The sequence below is a fragment of the Vanellus vanellus genome (assembly GCF_965231255.1).
Source record: "Vanellus vanellus genome assembly, chromosome: Z".
In the NCBI taxonomy this organism is placed as follows: Eukaryota; Metazoa; Chordata; class Aves; order Charadriiformes; family Charadriidae; genus Vanellus; species Vanellus vanellus.
Window position 1 is genome coordinate 59357890 of NC_138908.1, and position 19820 is coordinate 59377709.

The 19820-nt window shown below is 40.1% G+C and overlaps 1 protein-coding gene across 1 annotated transcript in view; it reads right to left on the reverse strand.

Moving 5' to 3' along the window:
- DOCK8 (dedicator of cytokinesis 8) overlaps window positions 1-19820 on the reverse strand; it is a gene marked incomplete at its 5' end in the record, with an annotated part of 96792 nt that overhangs the window by 42282 nt on the left and 34690 nt on the right. The window contains 6 exons of the mRNA XM_082497994.1: window positions 673-811; window positions 1464-1534; window positions 3443-3560; window positions 17492-17654; window positions 18788-18881; window positions 19114-19253. Of these exons, the coding sequence (XP_082354120.1) occupies window positions 673-811; window positions 1464-1534; window positions 3443-3560; window positions 17492-17654; window positions 18788-18881; window positions 19114-19253 (725 nt within the window). The remainder of the gene's footprint in view (window positions 1-672; window positions 812-1463; window positions 1535-3442; window positions 3561-17491; window positions 17655-18787; window positions 18882-19113; window positions 19254-19820) is intronic.

Genomic DNA, 19820 nt, shown 5'->3' on the forward strand with positions numbered 1-19820 from the left:
GCACTACGATGTTTTCAAATCTGAAGTATTATCATCTCTGCTTTCCTCTTATTTTAAAATCTCTCCAGTTAAAAATATGGATTGATAAAGAAAAAGGTCGAAGAGACCATGCTACAACATGTATTTCTCAAGCTAAAACATACTAGTCTCAACATGAAGATAACGAAGGCAAGAGAACTACATTTTACCTTCTAGATTCTGCTTTTTATATTTGCTGTGGGTAAAAGACACTTTAGAACATAAATGATATGCCATATAAAATCTATTTGAAAATATATTAGTTGTTACCTCATGTATGAACATGTTAGATAACAGTAAATAATTGTATATGGTTTAGGTTTTTTTTTTGTGTGTGATAAGCAGAATCTAACAGAATTAGGTGATATGCTATAAAGCATTACTGTTGCAAATATTTAGGTGCATACTTCAGTTGCATTGCATGAATTCATCAACTTCAAAGACACTTAAAAATGTAAAATCATAGGACAAGGATGTAACATAGCACAAGTTGCACCTGGTTACTGTGAATTAACATTAAGACCTTCTACTGTTTTTGATGCATTACCATAACCAGAAAGGGAATATATGATAAGATTTTTGACAAGCAAAGAGTCTTTTTGGATGGGATATAGATACATACACACACACACATGTATATTACATGGAACTTACTGAATATCCCAGGAGGGTTTCCACAGTTGCTCCTTGCTTTGGCTGGCAGCTGATGTGGTAGAACGTGAACAATAGATGGTGCTTCTCTGTGAGTTTTGCTGGCAGCTTAATTTTCACTTCTTCATAAAAGTCAGGGGACCTGTTTAAAAACAATGCCAAGCACATTTCCAATGTTAGCATGAGACAGAGAAGAAGGCAAATTTGCCAGTAGGTTTCTAGATACTGTGGTTATTAAAACTGTATAAATCCTGAAAATAGACTCAGAGACGAGTTAAAGTGCATATATATATAGCTGTATTTATGAATTATCTACAGCTTTGAATGAGGAAGAGCATAGATCGTATCAGCTTTCACTCATCTCTGTACTTCAAAACCATTAATTCTTAATTTTAGATTCTAGTACATTTATTGTGTAAATTCTAAATCCCAAGTCCACATTAATGAGAATGAGAATGTCCCTTCAGGTCTTTTGGATCTGTCAATTCATTGAAGTGAATGTTGTAACAAAGTTGTGCTGCTGCTTCTGGCTCCTGCTCCTCAATCTTCAGGTTAGCAATATTCTCAACTAAACTCTGAAAAGCTCCAAACAAGTAAAGCAATGGTTGCTTACACAATGCTCACTTATGTAAATGCATGTAGCAATCCAAATTAGATATGACAAATCCACACAAAATGTAAATGGTTAAAATGTATAAGTACCAGCATGCCTTGATGAACTATTTAGGCTATGAATTATGTAAAGAGGTCATGATTAATACTTCTCAAGTCATACAAATAGTAACAATACTTACTTATTATGATATGTGATAGCTGTGTATATTTCTTGCACAAATTCTGGACCTGAAGATTTCCCAAAAATTGCCTACATTACAAAGAAAAGAAAGTAACAGAAGTCAGGTCTAAAGCGTTTAATTGTCATAATCTTGTATAAATTTTAAGACAGTATCTGTAGGTTAAAAATGACTCTTCAATTTTGTCTTAGCATATTGACGCAAATGTCTTATTACCAAGCATCTTCCCAACACACCATTCAGGGTAAAACAGAGGAAAATGGAGCAGAGCCATTGAGTACCCCACATCACATTTTCCAGTCATGCACTAAAAAGTTAGGAATTGCGGGAGTAAAGTTATGGTAAGCCTCTTTCACATTGTCACATTGCCTTTAACTAAATGCTAAAAAGCTAAATTAAAATTATTTTTAGAAGTTTGTTTTTCAGTTGTAGCCTGCTCGTTTAGCAGTTTTAAACTGAAAGAGGGTAGATCAAGATTAGATATTAGGAAGAAATTCTTTACTGTGAGGGTGGTGAGGCACTGGAACAGGTTGCCCAGGGAAGTCATGGATGCCCCATCCGTGGAAGTGCTCAAGGCCAGGTTGGATGGGGCTTTGAGCAACCCTGTCTGTCCAGGTGTCCCTGCCCATGGCAGGGGGGCTGGAACTAGATGATCTTTAAGGTTCCTTCCAACTCTAACCGTTCTATGATTCTATGATTTAAGGCAAGATTCGTCCACTTTACCTTAGAGCTCCAAAGTTCCTTTACAATCAATGAAGAGAAATAGGCATTTTTAGTGCTTGATTTGCTTCCCTCATTTCAGACGCAGCCTCATGGTAAGGTCCAGGAATCCAGTAACTTTAAATGGAGCCCTGGGACATGAGCTTAGACAAGGATATCTGTACAGCCAAGTTTATATGTATCGAGATGAAGCACTCTCACAGTGGAGAGGGATGCCAGATGAACTGTCTCTGTCCAAAGCATTTGTCAAAACCCAATTGCAATATGGGCAGAGTTTAAGGAAACCAACAACGTAGTATTGTGTAAAAGGTGGTGTTACATTCACAACGCACAGCTCCAGCTCTAAGAGAAACGTGGCTTGGGAAAACACTGTGCTGATGCTCTGATTTCAATTCCAGAGCACTTGTGGTGTAAGACTGTGAAGTACGCACTGTGCAGTGTCAGCACACTGATAAAAGCTGGTCAGGTGTCAGTCCTTACTCCAACATATTGTTGGATTAAAGTTCCTCAAAGTAGTATTTCGACTCATTTTTCCTCCTCTAGCACATAAAATCATGAAAGATTTTATCCCAATGTAATTCTTAAATAGCCACTTACACTATCTGAAAATTTCCCCCAAAATTCAGGCTGAAGCAGACGTCTGGGTTAGAACACTTCAAACTGAACATCCGAAACTTGGTAAAGCAGAAGAGAGAATCTTATAATGAGAAATGCTGAACAACCTGAACATGGACAGTGCTGCCTGTTCTGCTAGTAGTGCACGTGCATACACTATGTTTCAAACACAGAAAACTCTGCTTACGCTGCATGAGATTCAGGCAATGAAGATCCCAACTTCTACCTTCCAGTGTTACACCTGAGTATTTGTGTACGCATAGTGCATACTGAGGAGTTAAACTGGAAGATAGACTACATCTTTCTTAAAAGGTCTCTGAAGCTCTATGATTTACCCTTAGAGTTTCCAACACAGCATTGATTTAATACAATATCACTCTTCTGAAAATAAGGTAGGAAGGCCTAGATAGGAGGTAGTAATATTCCTCTGTTCCACTCGATTGAAAAGTCTTTCCTGTTGTGGGTAAGAACTACAGCCCTGCTTTCTGATGAGAATGACAAGCTTCACAAGCTCTCTGACGTTAGGCTTCCTAAGGCCCCACTAGAAACTGTGGTGATGGAAGTAAACAATGAGTTCTCTCTTCAGAGGTTCATTGGGAATGCACGTAAGCAAAAGTCTGTGAAGAAATCTCAGCATTTATTACCGGCATTGCACAGGACGGGTCTTCGCCACACATAAACTGGATCTTGATGGTAATGTTTCTTGCAGAAGCTGGTCGGTTAGCAAAATTCAGCCTCTGAGGGTAAACATAGAGGAGATTTCTGGAAGAAAGAAAAGGAAGAAGAAAATGGGTAAATGGCAAGCATTTGCATTTCAAAATGAAGTGCACAAACTAGCATTTTGCTGATTCCTCTCCTTGTCCTTCAATTCCACCTAAATAGTGAAGGCTTTGCCAGAACTCCATTTCAAAAGTTCACGAAGAAAAGGTAAATTCTTGCTGTGACACATAGAACATCCCGTGTTTAAGGTTTCTCACACAGTAAGCTATGTCTCTGAGAAGGTAGTCCTCCTATCTCTCTTTTTTTCTTGAAATATGTAATTCCCAGTTATGAATGAATGTAATGCTTGATGTAACAAAAAGCAGGAATCTCTCAAGAAAGCAGCTCCTTTCTCAGCTGTGAAGAGTCAGACTTTGGAAAAGGGTAAGGAATCACTCAGGTGTGATAAAAACAAGTAAACCAGCAAGTAAACCCAACAACTGAAGTTCATGCACACATTCCTAGCTTATAGCAACAAAATTACATATATTTATACATTATCCAAATCAAAAAGCAGTATCAATGAACTTGAGTAAATAAAACCAAGAAATTTTGAACTATAATTCTAGAAACGGACATTTTCAGTAATGAATATGAATAATACTTTAAAAGACAACATACTTTGCTGTTTATTAGCTTCTGTACATAGACAGATCACTAAACTTAAAAAGCACCTTTAATTTCTGTGGGGAATTTGGCAGCATAGATGGTCTTCCAAGTTCAAAACCCAACATTTCTGGTAGAAGAGTCAAAATGTAAAACTTTTTCTCCAGTGAAGTCTACGGCATGTCTGAGATTTCAGCTAGACCTGGTTTACACGCATTCTGGCATCACAATTATGTCTATTTAATGTCTCATTTTCCCAATCTGGTATAGGATTCTGTTTGTCCTCTGAGTGTAAGGAATAAGACTAGTGTTGGTGGAAGCATGCTGGCTTCCAATGAGAAACAATGAGAACTATTCACGGGCTTTCATGCTTTCTTTTTGTCTCTGACAGTCAGAAGCTACACACAAAATTGCCTTGACCTTATCACAGGTTATTTCCTCGGCACCATTGTCAGCTGAAAATGTGTCACAGCTTTGGAGAACGTTGACATTAAGTCATACAGTTCATCTTCCATTCGTTGTATCCCAAGACCTGGAAAACTGTGGTTGATCCTCCTTATTGCCATGTATCACCATGTGACAATACTCTGCAACTACAGAGTCCAATCTACTTTGCTAACCAACACACACTACATGGGCCACGGCATGCCTTAGCAAACAAACCAGCATGTAACTTGCCTTTCCCTTTGTTCAGAACAGTACTCCTGCCGGCCACACTAGTGCACTTTCTTCCTTACCTTAAATGCAATTTCTGCTCTGCCAAATTCTCTCCAAGATGATATTAGGAAAAGCTAAGTGAAAGAGAGAAATATATTGGTAACCTTCACTGAATTATGCTCAGGGGAATGACATATTAAATGAAGGATATTATCAATATTACATCTGCCAGAGGTGAAGAAATACATGTAGGTGAGGCTGCATAATCCAGTCATTGCTTCATTAATCTGCAGCCCAGCGGAAGATGTCACAAATCCATATAATGTCCCTGAGCACTGGATTTTACATTTATATGTGACCTGAGATGAAAGATATGTAAAATTACGAACAGAGAGCTCTCTGCTGACTACACAAACAAGGAAGCATTATTCCAGCAAGTACTGTACTGAAGAGCTAAAGCTTGTGCCATTTATGCTCAAGCAGTTTTAGGGATCTTGCTTACATGTGTATTAAACCCATCAGCACTGAGGAAGAACAGAGGCAAATGCTGACTCTGGATATCCTGCAGAGGATATCACTCCACAACAGCATTCCACAACACTTACTTTTGGTCAGTGTGATTGAACCTCTCCCCTCTCTCACCCTACAGAAAGTGCAGGGGTCTACCTCCACATATAGTCAGATGTGCTTACAAAAAGCAAAAGAGCTATTCAGGAGTCAGTATGGATCTACAAAAGCCATGGCAGGGGACCCAACTTCACTGAGACCAGAGTCCCACAGGACAGCAGAGTCCTGGGTGAGGCACAGATCCAGGCGGCTTCCCTGGGAGAAGCTCTGGGAGCCTCTCGGAGGCAGACCCAGCGGAGGGTTGATAAAGTAAGAGGCTATCAGGATCATGGGTACTACACACAAAACAACAAGAAGCAAAATCACAACCTTAGCCTTCAGGAAGGCTAACTTTGATCTCTTCAAGAAACTGCTTGGTGGACAGCCGGCTGAGCATGAGCCAGCAGTGTGCCCAGGCAGCCAAGAAGGCCAACACCATCCTGGCCTGCATCAGGAATAGTGTGGTGAGCCAGACTAGGGAAGTAATCATCCCCCTGTACTCGGCACTGGTGAGGCCTCACCTCGAGTACTGCGTTCAGTTTTGGGCCCCTCACTACAAGAAGGACATTGAGGTGTTGGAGCGTGTCCAGAGAAGGGCTACAAAGCTGGTGAAGGGTCTGGAGGACAAACCTTATGAGGAACGACTGAGGGATCTGGGGTTGTTTAGCCTGGAGAAGAGGAGGCTGAGGGGAGACCTTATCACCCTCTACAACTACCTGAAAGGAGGTTTTAGAGAGATGGGAGCTGACCTCTTCTCCCTGGCGACAAGTGATAGGACAAGAGGAAATGGGTTCAAGTTATGTCAGGGCAGGTTTAGATTAGATGTTAGGAAGCATTTTTTCACTGAAAGGGTTATTAAACATTGGAATAAGCTGCCCAGAGAGGTGGTGGATTCACCATCCCTGGAGGTGTTTAAGAAAAGGGTAGATGAGGTGCTTAGGGACATGGTTTAGGAGTGGTGGTGTTTTTATCAGGGTAGGTTAATGGTTGGACTTGATGATCTTAAAGGTCCCTTCCAACCTCACTGATTCTATGATTCTATGATTCTATGATACAAAGCTGGGAGGGGTGGCTGACACACCAGAAGGCTGTGCCGCCATAGAGAGAGACCTGGACAGGCTGGAGAGTTGGGCGGAGAGGAATCTTATGAAATTCAATAAGGGCAAGTGTAGGGTGCTGTACCTGGGGAGGAATAACCCCATGCAGCAGTACAGGTTGGGGGCTGACCTGCTGGAGAGCAGCTCTGTAGAAAGAGACCTGGGAGTCCTGGTGGACAACAGGATAACCATGAGCCAGCAATGTGCCCTTGTGGCCAAGAAGGCCAATGGCATCCTGGGGTGCATCAAGAAGAGTGTGGCCAGCAGGTTGAGGGAGGTCATCCTCCCCCTCTACTCTGCCTTGGTGAGGCTGCACCTGGAGTACTGTGTCCAGTTCTGGGCTCCCAGCTCAACAAGGACAGGGAACTGCTGGAGAGGGTCCAACAAAGGGCTGCAAAGATGAACACCTCTCTTATGAAGAAAGACTGAGGGAATTGGGTCTCTTTAGTCTGGAAAAAAGACAGTTGGGGGGGGGACCTGATCAATGCTTATAAATACTTAAAGGGTGGGTGCCAGGAGGATGGGGCCAGGCTCTTTTCAGTGGTGCCCAGTGACAGAACAAGACGTAATGGGTAAAAACTTGAGTATAGGAAGTTCCACCTAAACATGAGGAGGAACTTCTTTACGTTGAGGGTGGCAGAGCACTGGAACAGGCTGCCCAGGGAGGTGGTAGAGTCTCCCTCTCTGGAGACATTCAAAACCCGCCTTGACGTGTTCCTGTGCAACCTGCTCTAAGGTGGCCCTGCTCTGTCAGGAGGGTTGGATTAGATGATCTCCAGAGGTCCCTTCCAACCCTATGATTCTATGATTTCAGAATCAGTTACTTGCTGGGAAACCTAATGGTCCACTTAGCCTGGTACAGGACATCATGCAGTAATTCTCATTTGAATTTGCAGACCTTCTTACTCTTTCATGTGACTTAGTAGTGGTGATTTGATCACTTCCCATGGATAAAGCAATGTAGACCTATCTTCTGCCAACATAAAACCTTTCAAGTTTCAAGTCTGTGGCCCTTCTCATTGAATATTCCCCATTTGTAATTATTGGCTGTGCATATGTAGGACATAATAAAATCCTTCTTGCTAAATAACACAACATGTGAGGTGTCACAAGTGCATCTCAAATATTAGGCATGTTCACTGGTGACTGTGACAAGAACACCATACATAGCAAAAGCCAATTGATGTGCAATAGTCACTGCAGATACAAACCACAAATGTTCTATAGGTGAACAGTGATCACAGAATCATAGAATCATTATGGCTGGAAAAGATCTTTAAGATCATCAAGTCCAACTTTTATCTAACTCTACCAGGCTCACTTCTAAACCATGTCCCTGAGCACCATATCTTGATGGCTTTTAAATACATCTAAGGATGGTGATTCCACCACTTCCCTGGGCAGCCTGTTCCAGCCTTTGATAACCCTTTCAGTGTAGAATTTTTTCCTAATATCTAACCTAAACCTCCCCTGGCATAACTTGGCAGCATTTCCTCTTGTCCTATCAGTTGTAACTTGTGAGAAGAGACCAATGCCCACCTCTCTACAACCTCCTTACAGATAGTTGTAGAGAGCAATAAGATCCCCCCTCAGCCTCCTGTTCTTCAGACTAAACAACCCCAAGTCCCTCAGCTGTTTCTCGTAAGACTTATTCTCAAGACCCCTCACCAGCTTCATTGCCCTTCTCTGGACTTTCTCCAGCACCTCAATGTCCTTATACTGCAGCACCCAAAACTGAACATGGTACTCAAGGTGCGGCCTCACCAGTGCCGAATACAGCGGGACAATCACTTCCTTAGCCCTGCAGGCTACACTATTCCTGATACAGGGCAGGATGCCATTGGCCTTCTTGGCCACCTGAGCACACTGCTGGCTCACATTCAGCCAGCTGTCAATCAACACTCCCATGTCATTTTCTGTGGGGCAACTTTTCAGCCATCCCTCCCCAAGCCTGTAGCATTGCATAGGGTTGTTGTGGCCCAAGTGCAGGACTTGGCACTTGGCCTTGTTGAAGCTCATACTATTGGCCTCAGCCCATCAATACAGCCTATCAAGGTCCCTCTGAAAAGCCCTCCTACCCTCAAGCAGATCAACACTCCCGCCCAACTTGGTGTTGTCTGCAAATTTACTGAGGGTGCTCTCAATCCCCTTGTCAGATCATTAATAAAGATGTTAAACAGAAGTGGCCCCAACAGTGAGCCCTGTGGAACACCACTTGTGACTGGCTGTCAACTGTATTTAACTCTATTCACCACCACTCTCTGGGCCCAGCCATCCAGCCAGTGTTTGATCCAGCAGAGTGTATGCCTGTCCAAGCCTTGAGTAGCCATTTTTTTCATGAGAATGCTGTGGGGAACAGTATTGAAAGCTTTACTGAAGTCTAGGTAAGTAACATCCACAGCCTTCCCTTGTCCACCAAGTGGGTCACCTTGTCATAGAAAGAGATCAGGTTCTTTAAGCAGGACTTGCCATTCATGAACCCATGTTCACTGGGCCTGATCATCTGGTTGTCCTGTAAATAATATGTAATGGCATTCAAAATAATCTGCTTCATAAGCTTCCCCAGCACTGAGGTCAGACTGACAGGTCTGTAGTTCCCTGAATCCTCCTTCTGGCCCTTGTAGATGGGCGTCACATCTGTTAATCTACAGTCCATTGGGACCTCCCTGGTTAGCCAGGTCTAATTGATAAATTAGGAAGAGTGGTCTGGTGAGCACATCCATCTACTCCTTCAGCACTCTTGGGTGTAACCCATCTGGCCCCATAGACTTGTGTATGTCTAGGTGGTGCAGCAGGTCACTGACCATTTCCTCTTGGATTACGGAGGTCTCATTCTGGTCCCCTGCACAGCTTGACTGTGCCTTTGTAGTCCTCCTCAGTGGCCCACCCCCTTTCCCAAAGGCCATAAACTCTCCTTTTGTTCCTGAGCTCCAGCCAAAGCTCTCCGTTCAGCCAGGCCAGCCTTCTACCCCGCTGGCCTGTCTTTTGGGATGTGGGGCTGGCCTGTTCCTGCACCTTTAAGACTCCCTTCTTGAGGAGTGCCCAACCTTTCTGGACTCCTTTGCCCTTCAGGACAGCCTCCCAAGGGACTCTGCCAATCAGTCTCCTGATGGATGGGTTAACATTGCTATTTAATACTTATGGTACTGGAAACAAAAAATTATTCACCCATTAGTTATTATTTTCAATCTTTGTTGATTCCTGTACACTTTTGTTGGGGTGCGCAGGGAATCTTCAGAAAAAAGGTTGAAGATTTTAATGCAAATCACAAACACTTTACCAAAGATGGAAACCTGTTCTAATCAGCCACTGACCACAACAAATGGCACAATGACAGAACTTCAACATGGCACACTCAAGAGGATGTATATGTGTCATATTCTGTATCTTTGTATGCATAATTTGGGCAATAGTTTGAATGATTTTTCTCATGTTGCTAAAATTAAGGATCATCTAAAGAGTCAGTGGTCAGAGCCTCATAAAATTTAGGCTGAGAGTGATTGTCACTTTATTCTGTCCATTAACATTGGTGTGAAAACCTTAATAAATTTTCCATTAAAGGGTTATTCAACACAAACGAAATGTCACCACAAGAACTGAGTGGAAGGCTGTCCCAAAACATCAGATTTCTGCAGATTCAAATCACAAAATTATGACAAGAAAATAGGTATTTCTAAATTTAAATGTGACCTAGAGCTTAGAGTCAAGTCAGACTAAAATTTTAATAGCTTTCACTCCAGGACACATAGTTATTCATTATACATCATTGAACTGACCTACCATTACTTGAAGTATCAAATATTGCAAACAAGGGATCAATGACATAATGTGTTTAAAAACCAAGACCAAAGCCAAATTTTGTGATTTTGTGAATCACAAAAATCGCCAATAAAGTAATTTCTTACCTATCATATTCATTTTCTAGTGTATTTTGATACACAATTGCCTCCTTCACATCAACTTTTTCAGAAGTTACTCTTAAAATAGTTTTAAAATATGAAAATCAAAGGGATTACACCACCTTCTGGTGTCTCTGTCCTCCATGCTTTGCAGTCCTCTATCAAACTAAACCCACCGTTCCATTGATAATACCTCCACTTCCTCTGCTAGTTCCAGTATTATCAAATCCTGAGTGGCAGTGTTATTGAAGTGGATAAAATGAGTGGATATCCACCAGGTATCAACTATTGTAACATTAAGACACTGTAATAACAAGATGGTAGGTCACACATAAGGCATTGCCCAGTTGTCCAAATTAAGTATGAAAAGCTGAGAAAAGTAAGACAGTAACTATAGTGTAGAGCTGTATTTTATACATCCATTCGCCTTCCCAGGCGACCTGTGATTCCTTCAGCTGCGTAAACAGAGGTAAAGCTCTATCCCAAAATTCTCGCTAAATCCCTATAATCAAAGAGTGAAATTTACAACATACCAGATTTATACACATAATAGTGAACCTATTTGGAATATGATGATACAGCTGAGAATTGTGGTGAGATAATTTTGTCCTAATATACTTAATTAATAAATGACACAGTGAAGGAGTGCTAGTAAATACAACAGTGTACCGTATCTTCCCAAAATACTGGCAACATGCTCCCCTGAAGTTACACATGTTAGATAATGTGATGCAATATTTCATATTTACCAGCATCTTCTTGTTTCCACAGCCAGTATGCACTTCTAAAATTTCAGTTGAAAATCCTTAAAAACCTTAGTGAATGACATAGGATTCAGCAGCATGCAAGATCTATGCAGCTAGAAGTCAACATGTGGAACTTGGATTTGTTTTAATTGTCTCATTGAGGTATTTATACACTCTCCCATCCTGATATGGAAGGCTGAAAGCTATACTGACAAACTGCACTGAGTGATGTCTAAACTGTACACCTCAAAGTAACCATTTATCAAGTGAGAGGAAAAAAAATCCAGTGAGAAAATGGATGTGCTCCCTCTTTAAGTGCCCTGCAGACCCAAGCTAAAGGAGTTCTTACCAAAAGGGAAGCCACCTGCTACTACCAGTAATCTAGCACTATTAACAATTCTTGGATGAAGTTACTGAAGCATTTTCATTCCAGTGAAAAGCAGACACATGGTTTAAATGAGAAAGCACAGTGTCCTGAGGTTAACAAAAAGATCTGCAAGCTTGGAAAGAACTGTTTTGGTTCTAAGAGTCCTGGTTGGGAGCTCTTTACAAAAGGACAATATTCAGCACCTTACTACCTAACCAGGGCCAGTATCAGTGATCAGAGAAGCTTCATTTTTTCTCAAGGCATTCATGCAAGACCAAAGTACAAGCCACCGCCTGATGAGGTGGAGCTGCAGCAAAAACAAATCAGTGAAGAAGATGCTTTCATTCAAAACCATCTTGAAAGGTAGGCCCCTCACACTACTTGTGTCTTTTGTGTTTTCAGTTATAGCTTCTTTCTTTAGAGGAAGGTGAGCGTTCAGTGTTGCGCTGACTCCTAATGATAACGATTAATGGGCAGTCCAGATTTTCTGGGAAGTCATTGTGTAAGATAATGAAGTGCTTTTATGTCTACATCCTAGAGGAGAACCAATAGTGATACCCTTTACAAGACAGGGAAAAAGTAGTGGGAAAAAATGGCCTCAAGTTTTAGGAATTAAACCACAACAAAAATGCCCAGCATTGTTTGAACATACTGTAAAAACATTAGTCTAAACCTTCTAACATTCCTGCACGGTAGGTATCTTGCTGTGGATGTGAATGAGCAGTTGGAGAATATGAGACACAACTAATGATAAGCCAAAGCTTTGCAGGAAGTCAGTGGTAGGACCGCAACGGAATTTAAAAACTGCCATTCGGTCCTACATTCCTTATACTTTAGGAAGTTGCTTGAACTGAGATACCTACATGTTTATTGCGATCTTTAATTTCTAAAGGTCTCTGGAAGACTCAATTTAGGCTTTTGCAAAAGAAAAGGGCACTAACTTCCTTGGTATACATTATAAATGATTTGCATTTAATTTCTGTTGTTTGAAAAGCTTTCCTTAACAATATTTTCTTGCTGATAGGGCTCTTTTGTTTCCACAGTATAAACCAAAGAAAAAACTAATACTGAAGCTGAAGCTCAGTGGCATCAAAAATACAACATCAGATTTGTTTGGAAGGCAAACCACAATATTTATCAGTATATGATATATTTCAAACAGTATAAAACTGCTCAGCAGGACATGAAAGCAGATATACTAGTGATTTTCATACAGAGAGCTAGCAGTTATTCAAGACACTAAAGTGTCAAGGCTTTTTTAAAATGCTGTTGTTGCATTTTGAATTATACTTGCTTAAAAGTCTGCTGAAAATAGTGTTTTTGAGAATCTAATTTATGATGTCAAATTACAATTAACCAAAATATTTTGAAGAACCTAAAACCCCCCTCTAACTAAACCACTTGCATTTGACATTTTTTTTTATAAGAGTAATTACGTATTTCTTTAAAGGCTTTGCTTTCCTCTGGAAGTTTAGACAAATCCGTATTTTATTCAGTCTTTGCTCAGTGACTACAGAGAGATCACCATACCATGGCGGCATGTTTTCCTCTGCATGTATTACATAATTAATGAAGTTTGTTATGAGGAGTCAGGTGTAATACCTCATCGGAAAGCACTGTGATAAAGAAGGTACCTATGGGAGAGGGGCATGCGCTCCCAGAATTCTGTTTGTGAAGTTTTTGTTTTCATTATTTCTGCTTTGTTATGCAGTATTCGGCAATGTCATTTTTATCTGAGTAAGAAACGAAGAAAAATTAGGAAACCTTCCGTGAAACCTCTTACAGCTGAGATAGTATAGCAGATGACCAGGAAGGATTGTGGAGCTTGGAAAAGAGCAGGCAGCTAGTTGTGTTCGGATGAAATCATGTGTACTGAGGAGCAGAATAAATCAGGACACACTCACATCTCGGTCTGAAACCGTAGTAGCTAGCTTAAGCTAACAGCTTCCTTCACCCGTGCACAACAGTGCAATACTAATCCCCACTTTGTTTACTCCGAAAAAGAAGTTAGAACTGCCAGCGTCTCCAACCGGCACAAGATTAGAGCAACGGCCCTGTAGAAGGTGCACAGCGCTATCGTGCTCTCTCCAGATCCCACAGGCAGAGAGACAGAAAGGAGTAGATAACCCTGTGACAGCAGTAATGGGAATAGCAGACCATTATACACCAACAGCCTTTCCTTGCTCAAAACTAGCCAAGGCTGGGGTAGAATGATTACCACCAAAGCAGAAGGCCTCCACCTCACACTGCAGACTACGGTAAGTCTCAGCACAGTGCTAAGTGGTTTGCAATTAAATGAAACAAAACAGCAAAGGAAAAGGTTTTTTCTCCACTCCCTCCAAAAATCCCCTAAGAGTTAGGCACTTCTCCTAGCAAAGCCAGGACTTCTGTGCCTGGTTAAGCTGAGTTACTGCTGAAGTGATGGAACAAATCCCTCTTCCTCAGCACCAACATTTCACAGTGGCAGTAAGCAGCATCATTTTCATTTATATTTCATGAGAAAATAAACTGATAAACAATCTTTAAATTATATGATTTTTCCTATTAAGAATAGAAGGGTACTGAACAAAATAAATCTTGCAATGTTTTGACATTTTCAGGGAACTATTTTTATTAAAGAAATGTAGGTACACAACAAAAAGAAGTGCTCAATTTCACAGTGCACAAAGAAAGGGGGCTGGCTGATCTCTCTGGCATAAATCATAAATAGCATCATTTAAAATAATGGCATTACACCAGTATAAAAACTAGCAAGAGATAAGTTCAAAGACTATAACGGAAGACTCTGCTTCTCCTATCACAAAGGAAAAAGCTATTATTTTAAAAAAAGAAGACTTTTTACCTTTGAAATATCTTAAATTGGCAACCCCCACTTCCTCACCCCAAGTAAACAAAATCTTTGCATTTCTTTTAAACAGTCAGGAGAAAAACTGAAGCTATATGTTTTATTAGTATTTGTCTGGACATGTGTAGAGATACTATTATGCCAGTAAGAGCTTACCAGACTGTATTTTATAAGTTTTCATTTATTTGTTATTCAAGCACATTTCTATATGCAACCCTCTCTTATACTCACAGTAACATTAACAGAAAACAGGTAATTATTTCATCTATTTTTCATTCTTTTAATATCTAAATCTATAGCACTGGTAAATAAACAGTTTGCAGACTTACCATCAAATATTAGGAAACATTAAATTACCTGTAGCACACTAGAAGGCCATTACACTCAGTTATGACTAAATGCTAGCACATTGCTTAATTAAAACAGGATGGTTCTACTTTTTAGATTAGATGAAAGGAAATAAAATAACATGAAACACTTAATATCTGGCTGTATTCAAATTCAGAGTTACTTTGCATAGGTTAGTCTAATCTCAGGCTCAAAACAGTATTCACCATGCAGAGAACTAAGCAAGAAGAATTGCATGACAGTGAAATTAAGCAAATACATTTGCCTACATTCCCTAACTATGCTTTTGCTGACCAAACAGAACACTGGCATAATTGTATGGCAAAAGCATCTCAGATGGGGCTAGGTGATTCTGGCTTGTGGGAAAAGGAGGTGCTTTCAATGGCACTGCGCAAACACAAATGTTACTTCCTGGACCCCACCAAGTTCCAGACTCTGCCCTTTCATAATGTTTGCAGAGCTGCCTGATTTGACTTTCTGGGGAACCATTGCTGGAGTTCATCAAAAGTTTCAGTTGGCAACTCCCCTTTCTTGCTCCAAATGTGTTTGTTGTCACAAGGCAGTTGAAACATGACCTAGCATTTCTGCATTTTTTTCACCATTTCCCCAGTGTATCTAGCTAACTGTCTTTAATTTGGGTACTAACTGATTGAGTTTCCAGTTTACAGCATAACACTACTTATGGCATGTTAGTTGTCTCATCACCATTGACTCACTAACTAAGTTAAAGATTAATGAAGGTAAATATTCTTTATAAATATTCTCTTTATTATTACAAGTTAGGCTGGACAGATCCTACTTTGTTTTGTTCCGATGATTTTTACCTAGGGTGAAAATCAAAACAGAGCCCCAAAAGCCTGTAGAGACTAAACATACTGGCTGTGAACGCTTGCACAAGGAGACTAACAGTTGAGCTATAGCAAGCATTTCTTCTAATGTGGGTGTATGTTTTCAATACAGACACCTTAGCAACTGAAGAATAGTGTGGAGACACCCAAACTCGCTTCAGGAGATGCACAAATTAATTTTCAGCATGGTGGCTTTGATATTCATGATGTCTGGCTGCAGGAGTTTACCTTGGTGAGAACTAAAGGGAGAATATTCTGTGCAGACTCAACTCTTTCAGCAACACAGCCATTGCCAATGCTTTTAATTTTCAAAAGCAGATCTTTAGACACTTCCAGGCTGCACAGTGGAGTTGACACATAATACTCCTTATTGGGGCCTGACAATGAATGAGAAAGTTAAAATTCTGGTTTATTTTTAATTAAAAAAAAAAAAGGTGTCATTACTCAAGTTTATTTACATTAGCACTTTTAATTGTATAAAAACTACTTTCCCTAGAGAAATGTCTGCATAAACCCCCTAAAAACTGGGGTGGGGAAGACATTCACTTCTATCTTTGATACACAGAGAAGACAGAAGTACCAGAACACTCTGCATGTTAGCATTCTGGTGCTGAGAGTGCAAAGAAAATGCCCTCAGCAGTCTGAATATCACACATTCACAGCACAGCCCAGGAACAACTCCTCCAAAACTTCTAATGAGCCTCTATCCCAATTGGCTTGCTTACTCATTTCCCTGCTGACACCACATTGCAAGTTGTTATCGTAAGATAAGATGCCAGTTCCTCTTTTTGCTTTCCTTAAAAGCTGAGACCCAAACACAGGTGTCACCAACAGCCCTACTGGCTCTCCAGTTTCCCATGAAGGTGTGAAGCACCTCCCCAGGATGCATTACTCTGCAGCCTTGCAGTTCTGAGTTGTACTGAACAACAAGCCTTGCCCTTCCCTTCTCCCCTCCCGGGTGGGGTCAGATGAGTGCGCAGGAGAGCTGCCTCTTTGCTAATCTGCAAGAAGTGAATAAGCTTTACACCCCTTTATTCAGGTTCTTCATTCTCTGGTTCCTTACTGATAGTCACGTCTTTGCCACTAATGCAATTCAGTACCTAGCTACTGTTTCAGGGATCAGAAAAGTCCCTTGGAATAGCATCAACTACTGTTGTAAGAAGCATTCTGCTTTACTTCCATGCCTTCACTAACACAATGGTCACATGAAAGCTAGTATTTCTGTATCTATAACACTGTAATACACCCGTTTTGAACTGTTGCTAGTTAGCTATTACCAGTATCACTGCTCACTAGCACTACTATGCTGCACAAACATGTTGAAGCATTCTTTTGATATTAATTCCTTCTTGGAGACTCAGATGTGCCAGAACACTAGGAAATTACGGGAGTTGCTCAGCTGCATGCTAATGAACACTGTGGTCTCCTTGAAACAACCAGAATAGAATAGATTTAAGAAAAGAAACAACATAGCCTAGAGTCCTTGTTCACTGTGAAAAAGTACACAGAGCAACACGTTACTTCCTCAGATGCTAAGATGACTCAACAGTAGAAATCACCTAGCACAAACATTTACCAAAACTGTTAAAAATGATAATTAGATTTACTGGGAAAAAAACACAGTAAAGGAGATATATATATATATGCCAAATCAATGAGAGATGTTAGGGGATTTTTTTTGATATTTTAGAAAAATTTTCATAGGACAAGATAATTAGAATAGTAAATACGCTGTAGAACATCCTGCTGGTGTTTTACTTTGTAATGGCTTGTCATATTAAATCACCAGCCTAATGTATAGTCTTTAACATTTAACAAAATTATTTTTGGTTTCTATTTCTGAAAAAAAAATCTAAATCACAATTATTTTTGAAAATGGTTTTTAAGAATTTTAAAAATACATGTTATTTCTTACCTATAAATGGTATGGGGAACAAACACTTCTCTAATTGGGAATTCCAAAATCTCTTTGTGAGGACGATTACGGTTTTCTGGAAATGGCTTTACTGGCAGTAATTCTGGTGTCAGACAATAACCAAGGTTTTCTGGAGCTGGAGAAATCTCCAGTTTAAGTGTTCCTTTAAAAAAAAAATCACAAAATCTCAGCAAAATGCTTAATAAAACAAAAATGAAAACAATCTATGAGCTTACATAGCAACAGTGCAGAAACAAGAACTGAATCTTTGGCTTGAAGGCTACATGAGAATGAAAGCATGGGTGTAGGAAGGTGCGCAAGAAGTAACCTACACATGTCCCTACACATCAGGCCACTATATAGCTCTTTATGTCTACCCTGGACAACTTCAAAGAAACAGGAAAGAAAGAAGGAACACTATATGCTGGGTTGATGGTCTAGTATCTTTCACACACAAATACTGCAAAATTTGTCTGGTAGACAAAAGATAAAAGTGCTGCTGTCTAATACTGTTCTCTCTCACTCCCCCCACTCAGATTCTGCTCTGGTTAATCTCTGCAAAAGTAGACACCACCCACCAGGAAAGCCAGGCTTGCTGTGGTGAGCAGTTAAACAGTTAATACTGATAACGTTTACCCAAGTATAACTAGATTCAATTTAAATTCTCTGTTGTTACAAGTGAAAACTGTTTGGGGAACTCACACATGTCATTTCTGACAATCAGCTAAAAAGCCAAAACAGCTTTGCACTTAGGTAACATTTTTTAAGGGTCTTCTACAACCCGGAAGAGTTTGGGCTGTAATTTACGCAAAAAGAAAAAATAAGCTGGTCAGGTTTTTGACAGTAGCCAAACACCATCTCTGCTTCCCTACTTTGTTAGCTAACAGTGACCCAAATACCCAAGCAAGATGAAATAAGTACACATTTTAATCCCCCTCTGTAAAATAAGACCCATTTTAAAACATTGCAGGGAAATAGCAAGGATCTTAGAAATCTGCTTTAAAGCACTGTCTTCAAACAGTTCGAGTAATAGCAAAAGAAATCCAGTAGATACACTGTAAATTAGGGAGGAAAGCAAATCATTTTAGAATATCAAGCTAAACACAAATCTCCATACTCACTCATACAGAAAAAAAATTCAAAAGCATCTGTGCTCAGGTAGACACTGGGAACCCAGGAAGTTCCACAATAGCACGTACTATAGACTTAAAACCCAAGTTAATTATATTTTGGGCTTGGAATTTACAGAACAATTCAGAGGAGAAAATTAATTTCCATCCAAAATGAATTATGTACCTGGTAAAGTCTTAATTCTTCTCTGCAAGGAAGATGATCTTTTGAAATCAGCTAAAAATTTGAACAGATCTTCATCACTGAGCCTGTCTCCTTCCTACCAGGAGAAAGACAAACATCAGTACCTTTATAACAATATTCCATAACACTGAGAAAAGCTTCTGAGTGAACCATGTCCTTGAGGCACGCAAAGCAACTAGGTTATTGCCTACTTGACAGCAGTTATTCTCAGTCCCCACATGAACATCACTGGTAACTTTTCCCAACACATTTCGCATTATGTAGATGAAAAATGTCTTAGGCCATGAGAAATAAAGAGTATTCAGTACCTGTTTAAAGAAGGTGTTGAGGGTCAGAGAGATAGTTTTGAAGTTTGATGCTGGATAGCTGTCCTCCGAGCTGAGACTTCTCTCAGAAAGTCTTCTCGCCTGTAGCAGTGTTGCCCTCTTGTCACTAGTGGATCCTTTCCCTTCAAAGGGAAATTAAATGAAACAATTTGCTTTGTGTTGCTTCAGTACAAAGACTATCAGAATACACTAGAAATGCACAAATTCCCAGCAACATCAGAGGATAGATAGAGTACCTAAAACATTCCACTACTTTTATTTCAGACAATGTGAAATAGTCAAATGCCAGGACACACCTAGTGAAGTGACATTATTTCTGCTGCACAGCACAAGCTTATTCAAATTTTTAGTTCATGGGTTATAAAGCACATTGCTCAATGTTGTTGACCAATGGTCCTGTATATTCTAGAAACTAAGATGATATGTATTTTGATTGCTCTGTATTGCAAATGAACTACATATGGCAAAGGTAGTTTTACTTTTACAAAGCCAGTGTTCAACTAAAATTGGGCCTAAAACATGGAAGAATATTTAACGTACATAAAAATAAATATGCAGAGATGAGACAGTGAGTGTATTAAATTGTAACTGTTTGTAGCACTGAAAAGGAAGGCTGAGAAAACATGAATTTGTATCTCAGGTTCACTTTTGATGCCAGAGTAAATGACATTGTTTCCTATGCACAGTCC